Source organism: Fistularia commersonii, chromosome 21 (genome assembly GCF_037954325.1).
Source record: "Fistularia commersonii isolate RoL2024-O1a breed Wild chromosome 21, RoL_Fcom_v1.0, whole genome shotgun sequence".
Classification (NCBI taxonomy): Eukaryota; Metazoa; Chordata; class Actinopteri; order Syngnathiformes; family Fistulariidae; genus Fistularia; species Fistularia commersonii.
In genome coordinates, this window is record NC_141304.1 from 13,263,282 (window position 1) to 13,284,216 (window position 20,935).

At 41.8% G+C, this 20,935-nt stretch overlaps 1 protein-coding gene across 5 annotated transcripts in view; it reads right to left on the reverse strand.

The window, feature by feature from the left end:
* slc2a9l2 (solute carrier family 2 member 9, like 2) overlaps positions 1–20,935 on the reverse strand; it is a 98,148-nt gene that overhangs the window by 44,317 nt on the left and 32,896 nt on the right. For all 5 annotated transcript variants that reach the window (XM_086168970.1, XM_086168971.1, XM_086168967.1 and 2 more), the window contains 3 exons: positions 12,686–12,818; positions 6,093–6,280; positions 5,522–5,632 (listed from right to left, as the gene is read on the reverse strand). In XM_086168970.1, the coding sequence (XP_086025096.1) occupies positions 5,522–5,632; positions 6,093–6,280; positions 12,686–12,818 (432 nt within the window). The remainder of the gene's footprint in view (positions 1–5,521; positions 5,633–6,092; positions 6,281–12,685; positions 12,819–20,935) is intronic.

Sequence of the window (20,935 nt, forward strand, 5' to 3'; positions counted from 1 at the left end):
AACAGGATAAGAATGAAAAACAGAATGGAAAAAAAAAAATGAATGAATGAATGATCGTCAGAAAAGTTTTAACTTCAACATCCATTGTCAAGCAAAGGGTCAGTTTTTGTTTTTTTGTTGTTTTTTTTTTTAATTTGTGAAAAAAAAAAAAGTTGTTTGTGGACTTTGTATTACCAAAGGGCTTCGGAGTGTGACGACAGAGCGGAACACGCGTGATCTGATGTGGACTGGCACACACTCCACCAGTCTGGTGTGTTAGTCGGCTGTATAGTGACAAGTGTGCGCAGAAAAAGGGCGATGGCCCAGCAGGGCATGAAGAGAAATGGGAGCATAAGGTCAGTGGACGGTATTTTTGCATCAGGGAGTCATATGTTTTGCTTATCTTGTCCACTTATTTATGCGAATGAAAGCAAGAATGAATAAGTCAGGTTAAAAATATATGAAACCAAAGGTGGGTTTTTGAACGGATTGTTGCTTGAAGCGGCATGATGCATTTGAATTCGATGAGATGTAAATTCAAGGCGTGAATATACAGGACGTATGGAGAAACGCTGTGAGCAGATACAATTGGACACAAACGGATAAGATGTTACTTCGGGCGGCGCCGTGTGTGATGAAAACGACAAAGAAAAAAACAAATAAATAGAAAGCTGCCGTGTAACGCAGGATTTTCCCCGATATCAAAATGTTCATATCAGTACTTGTACGATTTTGCACGCATTGACTATCGGGCAGCGCACATTGAAAGTGAAATAAAAATGCAAAAATCATATTTTATATATATATATATATATATATATATATATACACACATATATATACAAAATGTAGTTATAATATATATATAATTATATATATATGTATACACACACACACATATACATACATGTATATATATACATATATATATTTTTTTTTTTAATATATATTTATTATATATATTATATATATTTTAGGGTTGGGTTTTTTTTGTCACAGTTGCAAGTTGCTGCAATTCATAAAAACATTTGCTCCTTAAGAGATCTGGCCCTGAATGCACCAGAGAGTGAATCTTATGCTGGATTGCTCAGCCATGGAGGAGCATGACTAGTAGAGATGACCTGTTCAGCTTCACATCTTGACCAATTATTTCATAACCAGGGATTTTTAATTTCTTTTGAGATCATTCATTCATTCATAATTTATACGGGTAATCCTGCGATCAGCGTTGCCGGGATGCTGCAGCCTATCCTAGCTGTTATTGGGCGAGAGCCTCCTATAGCGGCTTACGACCATTCACTCCGTCATCCACACATCTGGGAAAATTCATTCAATGAACCTGAGGATGCAACCTGAGGGGCATATCCTTTAAATCCTGCAAGATGAGGCCTGGGGTTGTTTGTCCGGCACAACCCGCAGATGCTCAGGTGTGGAATTTGGAGGCCGAGTCAGCGGCTTGAACCTGTGTTTTAGTTTTTTTTCCAGAGTCCACTATCCTGCAAAAAGAATCCAACACCATGGTGAATGCAATGTGGAAATCCTGGAAATCCACAGGATTTAAAAGAAAACAGACACATCTCACCACAGATGCCAGATGCTTTGACCGAATCGCCCAACCGTCACCATTTGGCCCAAATCAAAGTGGTTCACTTCCCTACTCCTGCCCATGTTCCTGCTTCCGACATATCTGATTTGCAGACCAATAAATCCCGAGCGCCCGACTGGGGCCGTTGTAATGAGAAAATCAATGTTATTCACTTCACCTGTGAGTGATCATGATGTTGTGGGTGCAGTTGCTAATGGCCATAGGAGCACTCGGCGTCAAAGGAATAAATAGAAACACGCTTTTCTCCTAGAAATCTAAGGCATCGCATAACGAGAACAGACCATCGGTATGCACGGCAATTGTGACTCGTTTGCAGCCTCGTGGAATCAACTGATCCACTGCAGGCGGCTGGGCCACGACGCCACTGGCGCAAAAGGTCTAACCTGAAATTACTGTCATAAATTAAAAAAAAGCAGCAATCACTTTAATCTAGTATATCAAGTAACTTTGTTAACAGTGGCGTGGATCTTTGATGCCAAAGTATCTAATGAGATGTGCGATAACCTAAAATTCATCAACCTACGCTCTCGGTTCATAAACTTGGAGAAATGGAACGCATAAAATTTAAGAAGGTCATTTTATGATGAATTATATGAAAATATTAATCATTACAACACATTACCATCAAAATGATTGCAATTTTGTTTTTTTTTTTCCCCGCTTCTTATAAATTTACATCTCACTCTGTCTGAGAATAATTGTAAAAAATACGATAATGTTTCACCGTGCACGGGCTCTTAAAAGAAATCCATTCCACCAAACCCCGATTCTTTCCAACGCCACTTAAACCTCCGAGGGATCTGGAAATCCATCCAAGCCGTCGACTTCGTACCGCCTCCGTCCTCCCCATAATCATCTGTGTTGTGTTTCTAGTGACTCATCCAAGAAGGTGGCGGCGGCTCTCCTCCACCAGCCTCCATCCCCCGGGGGTTTCAAGCCCACCTTTCTCTCACTTTCCGTTCAGATCGGGAAGTTGCCAATCTCTTGTATTAAGAAGACGTTAAACAACTCACTGTTTCGCAAATTCATTTTGTTGTTGTTGTTGTGGATACATTACATTCTCCATCCAGAGCTATGCAGAGCCAAGAAGTCATTCAAGTCCAGTTGCCGAGACAAGAAGATTTCGACAAGAATTCAGACCGGGATGGTTTGGACGTGGACAGAGGAGGGGCGGTGAAGAACTGGGGTTGAAGGTAAGGGTGCGGAAAAATCGTCGATTCAAGGATCCATCGATTTGGACGATTCGAAAGTCACGTTATCGAATTTTTTTTTATTTCAAACAGTTCCGTGTCTCGTTTCTACGTGGACGAGAAAATTTCAAGATTCAAAGTGTTTATTGTCATGTGTACGGCGTGGCAATGGGTTTCCCTGTACAATGAAATTCTTCCCTTGCGGTGCATTTAGATATGTATTGATAATAACTCATGGTAGTGATAAACACGCGGAAATAATCTATAAACAGTGGAAAGAAATGAAAAAGATTGTAAACATATGCAGAGATGTGAACATTATTATAAATATGTGTGGTGGCGCGGATAAAAATGGGTGAGGAGCACACGCGCAAGCACAGAAAAAAAGAAAAAAGATACAACATGGCCGGAGGAGTGATGCAGCCGCCGCCGAAGGAAAAAGGATCCACACAATTTGAAGGCGGATATCTGGGAATATTTTGGTTTTCATGAACCTGCGGAACCACATGGCACGCTGAGCTAATGATAGCCTCAGCTAATAACGAAAAGAAAACAAGTGACCAAGTCCAAACAAGAATGGACGAGAAAGTCGCGGTCGTCGTCGTCCCAGAGGGCGGCGAGAAGGTAACTCCGTGTGGACGAGCTTTCACGGCGACGGAGCGAAAGTCTTCTAGGATTGTGAAGAACGCCGGGTTTCGCCTGCTCGTTACGACCCGGCATGCAGATGCATCAAGTTGCATCATTCATTACTGACTCCATGTAGGTAAAATTCTTCATTACTCACTTCATGTTTTTTAGTGGAATTAATTTGACTTGTTTGCTATTAGCTATTATCCAAAGTGTTTTGGGAAGTTCATCTTTTTTCAGGACGGCATTGGTTTTGACACTCCATACCCACAAGGTATCATGAAAATCAAATGCCTGTTTTTTTTAAATAACTCTGCTGTTTAATTGATGGATTTTGAATGATTTCTTTTTGGAAATTTGCCGTTCATATTCCTGTTCAAGCAGATTGAATTAAAGCTTTCTTTTTTCAGTCATTTAGCATTCATCATCAGCAACTAAATTTAATTATTTGCGCAGTGTGTTATTTCAGCTTTTGTGATCTTTTAGGTTAGCACAAACCAGAACTTGTGTTCTGAATATTATACACAGAAATAAAGCATGAATAAGTATTTGAATGAAGAGAATTTATATACTTTATGAAGCAGTGCCACTGGAATGTTCCCTGTCAGAACGGCAGAAAATGAGCTCCATCTTTAAAATCACTTGGAAAACGTGTCAAAATATTGAAACACATTTGTAGCCGAGCTGCAATTAATAATATCTCACATCATTCTGCCTGTCAAACAACAGCCCCATTTTTTCTAGCTCTGAATGCATGGTAGTGTCGTAATCTCCATGCAGTCACATCACAAGAATAAGAGAAGACGAAAAACACCACGGGGTTAAAATGTGAAACTGGCATTCCTATCTAGGAATGACTAAAACGGTCCTGAGCTATTGCGGTGCCACAATCTGTTCATCGAGAGTCACGGGAACATTTCCTCTGTGGAAGTTCCCGCGACGGCAGGTGCCTCCTGGGCCACACTTTGGCATGATAACAAAAAATAAACGCGCACGTATACACAAACGCAAGCAAACACACACACACGCTCAGAACGCAGAACCAATTACAGACACACACACACACCGGCGGGGTTCATAAAAAGAAAACTCAATTTCACCCCTACTGTTTGCTTTTGTGTTGCCAATATGTGCTGTGTATTCAGGCAAGGAAACATGTTTACAAGTACCGTTATACACTTTGGTTAGTGTGTTGTACGCACAGATAGCCGGCAATTGAGCCAAAATGCTTGGGTGGGAAAAGCAATGGAATCAGGAACCCAGAACCTGCTAGTTTCTCCACTTTTTGCAACTACCTGCTGCCAACTTTCCGCGGCGGGACAGGTTTATTTGTGTAGCGCCTCATCCGCAACCGGCAACTCAAACATACTGTGTGGAACAATGTTAAAATAAACGAGAAATAAAATCGAAAGAAAAAGTTTGTTTCTTTAGTTTGCTCTCTGAACTTCTGGAGCATCACAAGCGCAGCATCGAGAAAATAAACAAAGTCCTAAATCCCATCAATGTGGGACGGGATGGGTTTGTTCTCATGCAACCAAAAGAGAGCGATCACGAAGGTACAACTGATTATTAGCTGATAAATCACATTTTCATTTTGCTATGAGCCATATCAATAAGGATATCTCGGGGTCAAATCGCTGATAAAAGCAGCCGAGTCATTGTTTACACCAGGTGATGAAAGCACGAGTCGGACCGCCTGTTCTCTTACTTTGCCGATCTTCACAGATCAATCACCTCCTAAGGAGGCCAATCTTATACCGATCCATGTCATGCACAGAAGTCTCTGCTGTTTTAGTTTGTCAAGTTTCCAAAACGTCGGACATTCATCGGTTCCCTCGAGAAAATAAAGGTTCATTGAAGATCCTAAATTGTGGAGAGATGGAACGGTTGTATCTCTCAATATGACCTGCATTTTCACAATCCTTCATCTATCATTATCAGCATTTCTTATATATTTTTTTAATGACACATATTCAGAGTACATGTCTCATGGGACATGATAGTTGGACACAGGATTTCATGTCATTTTTTGTGTTTGGGTTGTGTTTCTCTAATGTCAAATGAAACGGGCGTATCAATAATTAAAGATTTTCTGTTGAATCCAAGCGGCGACACTTACCGAGATGACGGCGGCCAGCGTCTCTATGGCTCCGGTGCTCAGAGTTATGTAGGGGAGAATCGACTCGGTAAAGCCTGCTTCCCGTAGGATCCTGTTGGTGTAGTACCAGATCTGTGGAAACATGAGCCAAATATAACTTCTCTTTCATGTGTCTTCGTACGTCTCCGATTCATCTCCTGTTCTCCAACGCAGACATTCACGCCATATTTTATTACCCTCGAAAATCGAAAACCCTTTGAAACCTGTGTACTTTATGAAACAAAAATGAAGCCCCGCCGTTAACGTCGCGGTTAATACGGCTTGTTTAAGATACAACAAAACATCAGAAATCCTGGTAACTAAGCTTTCGTGAACGGGTTTGTCTTTGCTTCTCGGTAAAAACACCTTTCTCCAATTATCCTCAAGCAATAGGCAAAAATCTATATCGTATTGGCTGGGATTCATGTCAGCATCCTGCTAATATATAGCATATTTAAAATTTGTTATCATACATTTTTTGCATCCTTATCTCCTGTACTGGACCAAAAAAAAAATATGACTAAATCGGATTAAATGAAGGAAAAAACATTACAGCATTGAGGCCGCAGAGTTGGTAACAGGCCATGGTGACGATGATGGTGATGAGCTGCCATCGAACAGCGGGGGTCTTCAGCAGCTGCAACACCGAAACCACGTGAAGGTTTTCCTGAGCGCGAGCCTCGGCGTGAGCCTCCTCCAGCTCTTGAGACACGTCCTTCTTTCCCAGGAATCTCTGAAACGCTGTGAAACAAAAACGCATCAACGCAGTTAAACGACCTTGCATTTAAAACGAAAAAAATACGCTTTCGCTTGCGATTAATCTAGAATTTGCTCTTTGCGGCTCCAGTCACATCGCCAATCAAGGAGGCGGTTTAGGACAATCGAGGCAAAAAGGAATCGGGAAATATCGTTTGTTTGTTTGTTTAGAAGATTATAAGGACAGTGTACAAATACATTAAGCACAGATGCAGAGATGTTTGTACCAGATTATAGCTCATAGCTGATTTCCATCCGTAGTCCTGGACAATACAAATATAAAACTGTATAAAATCGTAGTCCACTGTCTTGCACATCATTTGTTGAGGGGGGAAAAATGTCCATGCATTTAAATCAATCAATTCATCAAATTATTTAGCATTGTTTTTGAGATAGATTGAGATCACGCAACTTCACCTTAACTTTGATGAAAACTGAATGAATGAAGCCCTTTGGTTACCTTGTTAATTTTCAGAAGTGAAGCAAATTTGAAGTATATTTGAAGCAAAGTGAGAAACAGTTTTTACCCCGGAGGAATCATCGCACTTAATTCGGCACAACCCTGAACACTTGAACTTCCAACACAGAAATGTGCAATAAAACCCTTTTTTGCACTTTTCACTTTTTCTTTTTCTTTTATTAATGTGAAGAATGTGGAACGCGTAATACAGTCGATGGTGGGTTGATAACAGTTTGCGGGAGGTTTATTAAGGATTACGTGAGGTTCGTTGACACATCATGACAAAGGAATAATGTGCCCATTCATTCTGGTGCGTGCAAAGCCGAATAATGAAGATAAAACCTGATGAGTCTTTTTTTTTTTTTTTTTCCACTTGAAGAGAAAGCATAAAGTCAATTTGACAGGTCGAATCGGAGCCGTCCTCCGGCTCCATCTGCTAACGCGCCATTCCTCTCATTCAAGTCCCGCATCACGGATGCACCTGGTGTCCGTGGTCACCGAAATACCACAGCAGAGGAGGTTATGCCCTTTACTTTGTTAGTTCTGGTCACAGTCGTGCACAAAACCAAACGTCTATGAATGGAAATTACCGGAGCGAACGAACCTGAGAGATCTTTCATCACTTGCAATTGTGACGGTAAATCGAACGGCACTGGAAGTCCATTGAGAGAACATCCCAATTGATTCCCCATTCTGTCATCTATTGCCATTGTTGTAGTGACATATGGCAGGATTGATTGGGTGAAGGTTCGCTTTCCCGTATGACATTTGGGACGGGGTTCATTATCACGATGCATAAATCATGTAAATATTGAGCACGAGGAGAAGGTGGAGGGATCGAGGACCTCCATCGAAAATGGCACAATTTCGCTTTTCTGTAACGCCGCCATCTTTTTTGTGCGGTATCACAATATCCCACTTGGCCAGTTCTTCCAAAACCCTCCCATTACATTGTTTTCCCTCCGGCTGAATGAAGAAACCATGCTTATGTGTCATTTGTCACGGATAACAAAACTCAAAAAAATGTTACTATTTATAACAACCCCAACAATGAAAACTGTGCCTCCTAGATATGTTAAGACAGTTTTTGAAATTTTTTCTCTTTTGCCTGGAGTCAATATTAATCTTCCCGGCAATAGATTTTTCAGCCATTTATTTTAGACCGCTCAACCCCACCAAGGCCTGGACAACAGAATCACGGTCCTTTTTTCAACAAATTCTATTTGTCAGAGCTGCAACAAAGCACAGCGGTTGGCGCTCTCGCCTCGCAGACAGAAGCTCCCAGGTTTGTTTGCATGTTCTCCCCCTAGTCTGCAAGGATTCTGGTTTTCTCTGGATCTCCTCCCCATAATCCAAATACACTATGTGGCCAAGTAATTCGCTCCAATCTCTCCCATGGCCACAGGTGTGTAAAATCAAGCACCCGAACATGCAGACTGTTTTTAGAAACATTTGTGAAAGAATGGGTCTCTCTCAGAACCTCAGTGAATTCCAGTGTGGAACTGTGATAGGATTCCACCTGTGCAAAGAAATCCAGTTGTGAAATGCCCTCGCTCCTACATATTCCACAGTCAACTGTCAGCTGTGTTACAACAACGTGGAGGTGTTTGGGAATGACAGCAAGTCAGCCACAAAGTGGTAGACCACGTAAAGTGATGGATGCTGGGGCGTAAAGTGCGAAGAGGTCACCAACTTTCTGCATTCAATGGCTACAGAACTCCAAATTTCATGTGGTCTTCAGATCGGCTGAAGAATGAATGGGACTCCATGGCCGAGCAGCTGCATCCAAGCCGCGCATCACAGAGTGCAACGCGAAGTGTCGGATGCAGCGGTGCAAAGCACGGGGCCACCGGACTCTAGAGCAGTGGAGACGCCTTCTCTGGAGTGACGAATCACGCTTCTCCATCTGGTAATCTGATGGACGAGTCTGGGTTCGGCGGTTTCCAGGAGAACGGTACTTGACCGACTTCATTGTGCTAAGTGTGAAGTTTGGTGAAGGTGGGACTTTGGTGTGGGGTTGTAAGGAACTCTAAAAGCTTCAGCATACCAAGACATTTTGGACAATTCCATGGTCCCAACTTTGTGGGAACAGTTTGGAACTGGCCCCTTCCTTTTCCAACATGACTGTGCACCAGTGCACAAAGCAAGGTCCAGGAAAACATGGATGACAGAGTCTGACTAGCCTGCACCTCAACCCCATAGAACACCTTCTCTCAAGACTGAGGTAGAGTGTGACCTCACGAATATCGTCAAAAATTCCCATAAACACACTCCCGAACCTTGTGGACGGCCTTCCCAGAAGAGCCGAAGCTGTTCTAGCCGCAACGGGTGGACGACGTCATAATTGAACCCAGTGAATTAGGAATGAGACGACACTTAAGTGCGAGTCAAGGCAGGTGAGCGTATACTTTTGGCCACATGGTGTACATGCAGGATTGTCAAGGACAATCTAACTTGGTCAGACGGGTGAATGGTTGTGCGTCTCGACCAGTAGCTCAGCTCCGATAGCCTCCAGCCCTCCTTTGACCCGAAGTGCTGGACAAGCGGTATAGATAACCGATGAATGACAGAAATGCAACGAGTCTTTTTTAAACTTGGATGCCACACGGAAGTAATCAATCAGAGGGGAGAACTGGGTCCTGAAGACGATCTTTCCACTATTTCTCTCTGCTGCGGAGTTTCATCCCAGGAGCAAACACCTTGGCAGGTCCAGGTTGAGAATGTGGCCTAGATGCATAGACATTGACTAAGTGCCGGGCATTAGTATCTGACAGGAGGGTAGCGCTCGATAGCATTGTAGCATTTGCCGGTGACCACACAGGAGAGAGGAAAAACCCGTCCTTAAGTCTGTTCCGGGGTCTCCAAGGTGGCTTTTGCTTCTTTTGTTTCAGTGCGAAAGCAATTACTCACTTGCCAGCATGTCGCAGAAAATTAATGTTTCCTGCAGCTTATCTATCCCCATTAATTATTACCCATGAGTTCATCCACTGCCACAAATACTGTAATGACTGCGCAGGCCGAGCAGCGTGTACAGAAGACGGGGGAAAATAAAGAGGGGAAATATTGGGTAGATATTTTACCTTTTAGTGGCCTCTTGTGGAAAGAACGCAGGCACAAACTGCTTCTAAAAAAAGTTCCTTAGTCAAGAAAATCTCTACTGGATGCAAATATACAATATATAGAGACAATACTCCAGAGGCTGGTGCAACATGTTAGCTTGGTGAGCCACAACACCGTGAGATCCTACATCATCTTGACTAGCACATGTAAATTAGTGTCAAATTAAATCCCCCTCTTAATAGAAAATGTGTAAAACCAGCATTCGCCATGGATCCTACCGGGACAATGTCAGCAGAGTGACAGGATATCGATGTTTGTGTGATGCTGGAGGGATGTGGCTCAGCGGTTCCGGTCCCCGCAGAGCCGGCCTATCTTATTTTCCCTCCAGGAGGACGGAGGGGCAATCCAAAGCCCTCGCAGAGACGCCGGGCAACGGAGGGTAGAAATAAAAAGGATCAAATTTTAAAAAGGGACTGGCCGACCTGACTGATACGCTCTTTAAGAAAGGATTTTGCGAGAGGAAAACGATAAAGGTTGTAAAGGTTTAGCTTCAAACGGCTCATCTGGCAGCGGCCCATCGTCTATGAAATCATCCAAACACAAAAACCAACAGATTGGTTGCATCATTACTTTCCCAGTTCGCCGCCATGCGTGCTGCACCGAGTCCCAAAGCTCATTACGCCTACAGATGAAGAGACAAACAAGGCATTGATTCATATTGTGTTATGGTAGAGTAAAGGAAAAAAAAAAAGTTATACTGTTTATTTATAACTGACAAAGAATCTAATTGTATTTTTTATACAATGGGATTAAATCTGTGGTATAAGCGTTTCCATCACAACACACCCCGCACAGGTGACCGCGAAAAAAGCCGCTACAGAGTCGAGCCGGTTGGGAATCACCCCGGCGACTCGATACCACCACCACCAGCACCCCCTCCCCCGGTTACCACGGTAACCTTTTAATCGACCAGAAGGACAACAGGCGATATGTAATTTGACAAGAAGCGTGAAGGGGTACGGGAGAACATGCTGTTCCTGTCGTGGACCGGGTGATGATAATAAGGCTCTACAGGACCGGCCCTCGAGAGCCGTACGCATCTGCAACTACGGCCCCGAAGACGACGCCGCGGCACGAGCCGGCAACGCGGATCTGCAGGTCGGTCGATGTTTGCTGGTGAGAAACAAGAGGCGTTTCTGCTCCATTATCAACAGAAAAAAAAAAAACTAGAGGTCACTTGTGGTGTGATGGCTGATCCTTCTTTATCCTTCTGCAATACATTCTATTCTCACGATAGTGTTGATCACCTGTTCAAATACCGTTTTATTATTTTCAGTTGTTTACAGCAAAGGTTTCAAAGGCTTCCATCCAGATTTGATATTTTGTCGGGCTCCTGAGCTCAGTTAAATATACCATCGTTAAATCGATATTGCTTCTTCTTCTCCTTTATTTCGGCATCAGCGCTGAAGAAACGCTCTTCGGCACCCCTGCGGTGCAAGCCTCCTGTCTTATTCTTGAAAAGTTACTACGCTCCCTTCATGTCGCATAGGTTCTTTTTCCTCAGAGGAATGAGACCAGATGCCACCGAAGTAATATTCAGAATATCTTGCGCGACGACGGAAATAATAATTCAATCCTAGCTTGTCAGTTTTTTAACATCTCATCTTCTCCCTGGTACAATTCCAGTGTCAGATTCAGCGTGCTGATCCTTTCCACCGCAGAACAAAGAGATTTGATTAAGGGGAAAAATTACATTTTTAATTCAATTTCTATCATTTATCACGATCAAATACGGTGCATCGCTCAAAGTTATCTGAAATTAAGATAAGAGGACTCCTCTGCTTACTGAAAAATACATAAGCACCCAAAGCCACAGGGAAGAACCGTCATCAATTGCATTGGAGAAGAAGCTGATCAAATGCACGTCTCACGTCCTTCTTTTTCCTGTATGATTTACTCATGCACGTAGCTTGGAGCGTAACCCCGTGCTGCGTCTCCACGTGTGATGTCAAAAACATGCAGCAAAGTAAATAACCAGCGGTGTAGCTTTCCAACATGCTTATTAAGTTATATGCATGTAGCGAACACACGGCGAAAAAAAATCACGTGAGGCCTCGCTCAGCTCTTACCGCTGCATAACATCTAAGGAAATCAGTGGTGATGAAATGATGTTATTTTCCGCAGCCTGCGCTACGGGTGCATTCCTTCTTTGTGAAAAGGTGATTAAACACTGCGGTAATCACCTTCGGAGCCACGGTTGATGACAGCCGACTCGAAAGAAGAATTAACGGTTTTAATAATAGATATTAGCACTTGTGTTATAAACGGTTCAATCTAGCAAAGGACTGGAGTGTCGGAAAGTTGGCTCCGTGTACATATTGACAGTCGGCTATCATTAAGCCCTGCGGTTTTTATATATTATGTTAATGTCATTTAATGTCTTTAAGTCAATTGTGACCATTTTTTTTTCCCTTCCGCAGGCGGAATTATCTTAACTGTGATGACATAAAGTTTTACAGACCCCTTTTCATTGTGCAGTTTAAAACAACACAATTAAAGACAGCATTAAACCAGCAAAAAAAGGTTACAAAAAAAAATAATAATCCAACACAGGATGTTCAAAGAAATATAAAAAACTTTTTCACCACCGAGAACCGTAAGCAGATTCTGAGATATCCGTGAAATGTACAATGTGATTTCGATATTTTCCGACAAATGTTTTCAAGAGTGTAGATTATAATTCAATAATGTCTTCAGCGGACTTTAAGAAGGTTCGGAAAAGGAGTCTCTCCAAATACAAGTCATTAATTGTTTCTTAAAGGTGCACGGGTGAGATGGATGGTGCGCGTCTCTGCTAATGTATCCGATACCTCTTTCTGCCCCGGCTTCATCCTTCCGTTCGATGAGCAAATAGCGAGGACTTTCGGGGAGGAAGGGCAGCACGCACAGCTGCAGCATCGCTGGCAGCGCCAGGAAGGAAAACAGGTGGTTCCACCGCGACTCCTACGGACAAAACATCAACAAATAAACTCAGGGTTAAAGTCAGAGCAGGACGTGAAAGAATGACCCGCGTTAGCCCGAAAGGATTCGACGTGCCCGTAAAAGCGGGTGACGACATGAAGCATGGACCATGTTGAGCCGCATTTTGTAGTCACGGTGCATTTTGTAATAAACGTCCAAAATGTAATAACTTTTTCATTTCATTTTGTAATAAAGCCGCATTTTGTAATAAACTGCCGCATTTTGTAATAAACTGCCCCAATGCATTTTGTAATAAGTTATTACATTTTGAGAAGATTATTACAAAATGCACTTGCAACTTTTTTTATTCTCTAGGAAATGTAATAACATGGAATGTATAGAATATTCTCTGTTAATGCAACCTTTGAATAGTGTACTGATAGTAGTTGCTAAGTACTGCTACTAGGCTAATACAGTGATACTGATAATAGGCCTAGCTTTTACAAATACTTTTAAGTAAAATAAAATACAATTAACAAACTTATGCTTTAGAATTGTCATTACATAATGCACCATGTTATTACATTTCCTAGAAAATAAAAAAGTTGCAAGTGCATTTTGTAATAATCTTCTCAAAATGTAATAACTTATTACATAATGCGGCAAAATTTATTACAAAATGCGTTGGGGCAGTTTATTACAAAATGCGGCTTTATTACAAAATGAAATGAAAAAGTTATAACATTTTGGACGTTTATTACAAAATGCACTGTTATTACAAAATGCGGCTCAACAGACCAGCCACATTTAATGTGGGTTAAATGCAATGGATTTGCAAATCTGACTGCAGTCTCAATGTGTAACTATTTCCCTACAATAGTTGTCAAATCCAGTCACGGCAATTTGACTTTTCCTTTTTCTGAGAGGCGCTCCTGCTCTCGTCCGATTGGCTTCTTCGGTTCTAATAGGCCGCGTTGTGGCCGGGCATCGGTCCAAACCAACAGGGCTCGTTTTGTCAATGTCAGTTGTCGGTTTGCTCGGGTTGAGGTTTGAGCCCGAGGCACCCGGTTCTTATCTCTCTGGCTGCAGACAGAACTGGTACGTGTGAGTTAATGTGTCCCGGGACGGATCCCAATACGTCCACCGAAGTTTGAGTCGCCGACCCCCTCCTCCGGTTTGGCAAAGATCGTTTCTTTGACTACTCCCCGGACACTGCTGACTTTAACCAAGTCCATTGCACGATCAACCCTGACCTTCATGTAACCTCCAGTGACATACTTCCTGGTAACTTAGGGTCTCCGATGAGCCTCCTTCATTTTGGACTGTGTCAACCAAGATAGAAGCCCCCGAACCTTCTTGCTGTGAGGCTGAAGCAGGAACCCCTAGACGGCCATCATGTCTCTCTAATCTCAAATGTTGATGAATCTCAAAAGTCTGATAAATAAATGGCTCCCATTTATTAAATGATGCCACAAAGGTGAAAAGGGATATGGTTGGTCAACAAGCATCGTCACGAGAAGATGGAGCATCTTCTCAGTCATATTCCTAACACCCTTTATACCATCCGCGTCATGTATATAACTACACACTATGTAAATAACTTGTCTGTCTATCTATTTTTATAAAAAACCTGTACATGCTCTGAGCAGGGAGCTCTCACTGCATAAAAAGTAAAACCTAAAACTCTCTTTTTCGCACGTAAACTCCATCAGTTTACCACATTGCCACCCTTTCAATGCCGGAATAATTAAAATCCCACTTGCTTTTGATAAGATTATCTGGATATGTTTGGCCACACTTTCAATGTCATGACCAATCGAAGAGCTGTGGTTAATTTTAATGCGCAGACTATATATTTTTTATTTTTCTCCCAGACGCCTTATCTTAAATCCATGCGTATCGCTTCCATGTTCTTTTTTAACTCAATTTTTTTTTCTGTTTTTTTCTAAACATCAATATGAAAAGTATATGTAAAGCATATAATAAGACAACATGGTATTAGATAAATAAGTAGGAAATAGTAACAGAAATAAGAGGGGAGGAAAGGGTGGAAAAATTATTAAAATCCACTCCACAAAGGTAATCTAAGGATATGATGCTTATGGCCGGTACCAGTCCAACCTCATTGTATTGATAAAGAAATGACAAGTGCCCATCATTCAATGAATATGTAATTTCCTCCATCTGGTAAATGTCCCATATTTTTTGGATCCATATATTATATGCAGGCGGGTCCTGTTTCAACCAGTCCTTAGTTTAGGACAAAACCAAATCAAGTGTGTGGTTGGAGCAAGAACGACAACATGTCGACCCCGTCTAGCTTCCATGTTCTCACACGCCAGCCGGGGTTCCGCCGACAGCCCATTATCGGCGGGTTTCATTTATTTTAATGTCTCGTTGTTGCATAGTATTCCGTTTCCTCAGGAATTGCATCGTTTGGATTTTCAGAAAATAGAATAGCTCACGAGAAATGAACAGTTCAACATTCATCATCTCTGCAGGTTACTGATTAGGATTGTCCTGTGCTGATGACTTGACGCCATGCAGCCACCACTCATTGTGTGTGAAAATATTAATATTTGTGGCCCTTGAGAGTGAAAATGTCAACCCTAAGGTCATTCAAACTCTGCTGCCTAACCTTTATTAAGTGCTGAAATTGTTGGGCTGTTAAACTCTGAGGAGAACTTATTTAACTTTTTTGACTTCGGCTCATTCAGACCATGTGATTAATACGTTCTGCAGAGCATGAGAACTGAAATGTCATCAGCTCTGTGACAAAAAAAAAAAAAAAAAAAAATACCGCAAAGAGTCTCAGTGGAGATAGAATCAAAGACAAGACCTCCAAAATAATCGAAATTAATAATAAAAATGTCCAGAGACCGGAGAAAATACAGGCTCCTGAGTGAAGGGGGATTGCATTAAACTGCAATTTCATTCACACAGATGAGCTCCTCTGTCACACCTCCACTCCCCGTCGCCGTCTTACACCTCTGGAATAATTCCCGCGCCAGGCGAACAAACTTCTCTGCCAATCCAGACTTCCTCAAACTGAACCAGACAAGACTCAAGCAACACCCTAATTATAGTAGCGTCAATAGCATTCAATAGACAGGATGCAGATGGTAAGATAACAGAAATGAAATCTACAATTCCCTTGCACGCCGATGGAAAAAAATGGGAAACAGTTAGCACCAGTATTTAAAAATGAAATAAAGGTATTGCCAGTATGTGCAAAAACAAGTTCCAAAAGGCAGCAGGGAACTTTCGAAAACTTTCAGAGAGCAGCTCAAACGGACGTCGAAGTGACAGCCGAATGTCCGGTAGAAAAATAAAGTCAAATAAACAGGCAGTAGTTATGTGTCTATTCAAGCTCTGCCTTTTCATTTAAAGGGAATCAAACCATTTTTTTTTTTTTTTCCAGTAAATGTTCTGCCATTTTTCCTCGCTCAGCCGGCCATCAATAATCAGAATGTTAATTTGAGAGCTTAACGAACTGTAACGCACGTAACAAATGAAAATATCCATGTTTTCTCTTCCTCATATCCGCCAAGGGGCCTATATTATAATACAACACCCTCTTTTCAATGCGTTATTGTCGTGAGTCATTTTAACCTCTGAACATTCTTTCAAAACACCATAGACCCTAGAATACATTGAAACTTTTAAACTGTCCGCAAACCCGGCATGGTAAAAACCGTCATTCAGAAAACCTTCTCAAAGGATCCTTTATGCCCATCGGACGGTTTTAAAGATGGTCACAGACGTGTGAAATTGCAAGATGAACGCTCTTCTTTTTTTTTTCTTTTGAGATCTCGCATATCCGCCTGCCGTGCAAGGTTTTACGGCTTCCGCGGAAAGATGCGGCGAAGGAATCGGAAATTGGCTGCCTGAGCGCGTCGTGCCAACATCGGCGACATTGTTATGGATTTGAAATCGTGTTTCTGTCCACGCTATGTTAACGTGCTCGATACTTCATCCGCGGTTATCTCTGTTTTGTTTTTGTTTTGTTTTTTTCCCCCTGCAAAAGAGAAGATATTTGGCTCCTTTAGGAAGCAGCTGTTTCCTTCCTCGCCAGTTAATTACCAGCGTTCCCCGTCTGTTGTTTGGTGTTTGGCAGCTTTTCGTCCCTCGGTGAATGACCGCCGCCTTGTCGAGCAGCCTCGATAAGATCAGTTCGAGAGCTGACTGAGTGGTGATGATAGTTGTCTGTTAACTCATTGAAACCTGAGCTCCTATGACCTGAAGCTAATAAAGTAATCTGCACTGGTGGCACTCCAGCATCTGTCTCTAATCCCCCGTGCATTAATCCAGAGAGAGCTGTGTGTGTGTGTGTGTGTGTGTGTGTGTGTGTGTGTGTGTGTGTGTGTGAGTGGCGCGAGAACCCTGGATGCTGCGCTGTGGTTCGTCTTATCCCAGCTGGAGACAAGAGTGGGTGGACTGATTGGATGCTGTTCTGACAAAATGAGAATGAAATAAATCAAAATTAGAAAAACTCTAGGAGTCATGTGATGGCCGTACACAATATCTGTGTGCTTTTCCCCATAGCTTCGCCGCCTTAAAATAATTGTCTTTTTTTTTTTCAATTTTTTCAGAAAATACAAACAACCCAGTCATATGATGATGTAATTATTCAGGAAAAAGGAAAAAAAAAATGGCAAATGTTTTAAAAAGATAGCAGATGTGTATAACAATTTGCCCTTAAATGTGCACAATCTAATGACTATTTTAATTATGTATATTTGCTGAGTTCCTTCATTCTTTCATTCCCTATAAGATAAGATAAACCTTATCGATCCCCATAGGGCTGAGGTGTCAAGCTCATTTTTGGTCCCGGGGCCACGTACGCCCTAATTTGGGAACCAGTAAAATTATTACCTAGAAATAACGCTAAGTCCAAATTTTTCCTTTGTTTTAGTGTAAAGGCGGTAAACGGGTAAAGTATGAAAATCTTGATACGTAATGAATTGTTCCTCTAAAAGAATACATGACAAATTAATAACAAAAATTAATATGAAAAAAAGAATTGATGAAATTACACCCTAAAAATGTTGTTGAGTTAAAAGAGAAAATCTTGTCGCTGTGAGAAAATTTGCCAATAGAATTTATTAGAGGACTGATTGATAGCATGTATTAAGAGGAGGTATAATGTTTACAAGGCTAAAGGTGGCTATTCTGGTTATTACGATAAATCAATCTTTTTAATTTTGCTCGTTATTTTTTATTTGCTATCGTTTTTGTGGTTTTTATAGAAATAAGAAAAGAAAAGATCGTTTTAACAATGTCACCAGATTTTTTTTTTTCATCAAAAAATAGTTTTGTTTTCAAATTTTGAAGCCAAAAATACATTGCAAAGTTACTTTTTCAATTTTTTTCTTGCCTATTTTTTTTTTTTTTTTTTTAAACCCACTGCATGAAACCCCCAGATGCATGTGAGAAAAAATGCGCAGGTCACATTATCATACATTTGTACTATCTTTTTGTCACAGCAGAATAACAGTTACAGTGTCAATAAATATGAATATAAATACAAGTAGAAAGACAGTTAGAAGGCAATTACCAAATAGCAACAGCAGCAAGGATAAGAATGGACAACAAAATGGAAAAAGACAACCAAAACTAAACGACAACGTTAACAGAGTGACATCAGCAATGAGGAAAATAAAATCGATAAACAAAAATAGGCAGGATGTGAGACGGCTGAGACCAACAAGGATGAAAAAGGAAAGCTAAAAAAAGGAATCCAGCCAGAGCCGAGAGCGCAAACCGCCGTGCCAACTGAATCACAGTGATCCCTCACTATAACGCGGTTTACTTTTCACGGTTTCGCTACTTCACGGATTTGCATCGTGCATCGTGTTCTGCATTCTGATTGGCTAAAAAGTCACTCCGCTTCTTCTCTACCTGTGCGTCAATAACGTTGCAGTTTGATATGCACACGTACGTAAAACAGCTTGCCAAATTTACATTACGTACGTGCAAATTCTCTTGCGATTTCGAGTTTCCCTAAAACCCATAATGTTGACAAAACGCTCTGGACCGACAAAAGCCCCTTGCAGGGCCCAAAAGCCCCTTGCAGGGCCCAAAAGGCAGCGGAAGATGCTATCTATCGCAGATAAAGTTAAACTTCTGGACATGCTAAGGGAAGGTAAAAGCTATGCGGCTGTAGGTCGGCATTACGGAATGAATGAATCTTCCGTTTGTTCCATAAAGAAGGAAGAAAAAAACATAAGGACGACGGCAGCAGCAATAAGTTTTAATAAGGATGTATAATAATTTAAAAAATAAATGAATAAAGGTTTTCGACTTCACGGATTTTGCTTATGACGGGTTCTTTTTGGAACGTAACCCCTGCGGTTATACTGCAGGTTATGCTGTATTGAATTTATCACGATTCAAAGCTCGCTCTTGAACTTGCCTGACATTTTAAATTCAGTTTGGGGAAAAAATTAGGAGATTCTCCTCAAGTTCTGACGAACTGGACGCGGGTCGACGCGCAAGAAGCCGATAGCTGATCTTATATCAGCCGCAGAGGATGAAATGTTCCGCTCACGCCGTCCGTTATGTTTGTAGACCTATTTTTAGAAGCAGATGGGAATACTCCAAGTCATTTCCCATTCATTACCGACATTAGAAGCGATCCGCGAAGATCGCAAACATTTTCATTGCCAATTTGGCCGTTCGCTCCGTCGCTATATCGAGTTCAGTAGATGAAAACCACATAAGTGGCTATTTAGGGTTTGGATTGTTGAAATGGTCTGCTCAGCCAGCCTTCAAGTTATCCTTTCTCCTTTCCTGTCCGGTGTTTACCTCCCCCTGTGCTCGCTGTTCGGCGAGCACGCCGCCGCTTCAGTCCTCACAGCTTGCCTTCACTTTAATACACATCATCTGCTCGCACGCCTCCGTGTCACTATTCTATTACCGCAAGAGATCTCCCACACCGCATCGCTTCTGCGGCTCTGCTGGTGTCGCATGTTGGGTCTCTTGAGGTTGAAAACAAAAGTGCCAAACAAATGAAGCTGTCACGTAGGCGTGTCCGTTCTCTGTGCTGTCCAGCTGTCCTTTTTCTTAAGTGTTTTTCCCAAAGTTTTTGCGAGACACGCTGCTGTTTAACCTGAAAATTATATACTGCTCCAAAAAATAAAGGGAACATTTAAACAACACAATAACGCCAAGTCAATCGCAAACTTACGAAGCAGCGCTGATTCATTTTGACTTGTTTTAAGGACATTACATCCAAGTTGGATCAGCCTGTAATGTGTTTTTCCACTTTCATTTTGAGACCTCCATGGGTTCATACATTACATTACATTACATTGCAATTGGCAGACGCTTTTATCCAAAGCGACTTACAATATAGGACATAGGGACTGCAAATACCCTTGCAAATACACGATGCACAGGAATAATGGTATAACAATGGAGATGGATACAATAATGGAACAATGGTAATTTCATTACCATTGATTATATTTGTGTGATTTTGTTGTCAGCACGTTCAACTATGGAAAGAACAATGAGAATATTTCATTCATATAGATCTAGGATGTGTTATTTTAGTGTTCCCTTTATTTTTTTGAGCAGTATATTTCACCTACGCGATATGTTCGCCGATTGTTTCTCACGCGGGATTCTGCGTAAACAAGTAGATTCAAATACGACGGATGAATTTCTTTTTGAATTCAAATCCAGCAGCTGCCCCAAAATAGAGAAGAGCCGCAGGGGCTGCACTGCTGCCAGGCTCAGTGCAGTTCAATTCAAAGTCTTCTTTTCTTTTCTGCCCCTCCCTTCAGGAGTCCCACAGCCAATCATCTGCCTTCATCTAACCCTTTCCTGCACGTCCTCTTCTCTCACGCCGACCAAACTTCATGTCTTCTTCTACCTCTAGAATTGCAGGATTGAAAGTGCGGTCTGGTGATGTTCAAATTAGTAAAACAGTATGGCGTACGGAGCAGCGTGGCGGCGCAGCGGGTCGAGCTTCTGCTTCACAGCAAGAAGATCCCACCGTGCACGTTCTCCCCAGGTCTGCGTGGGTTGCTCCACTTTTCTCCCACAGTTCAAAAATATGCAGTAGGCTAATTGGAGACATAAAATTGCAACCCTTACCGCATGAATAAGCAAAAACTTTTTTTTTTCAAGTATAACCCTGTAGTATAGTGACC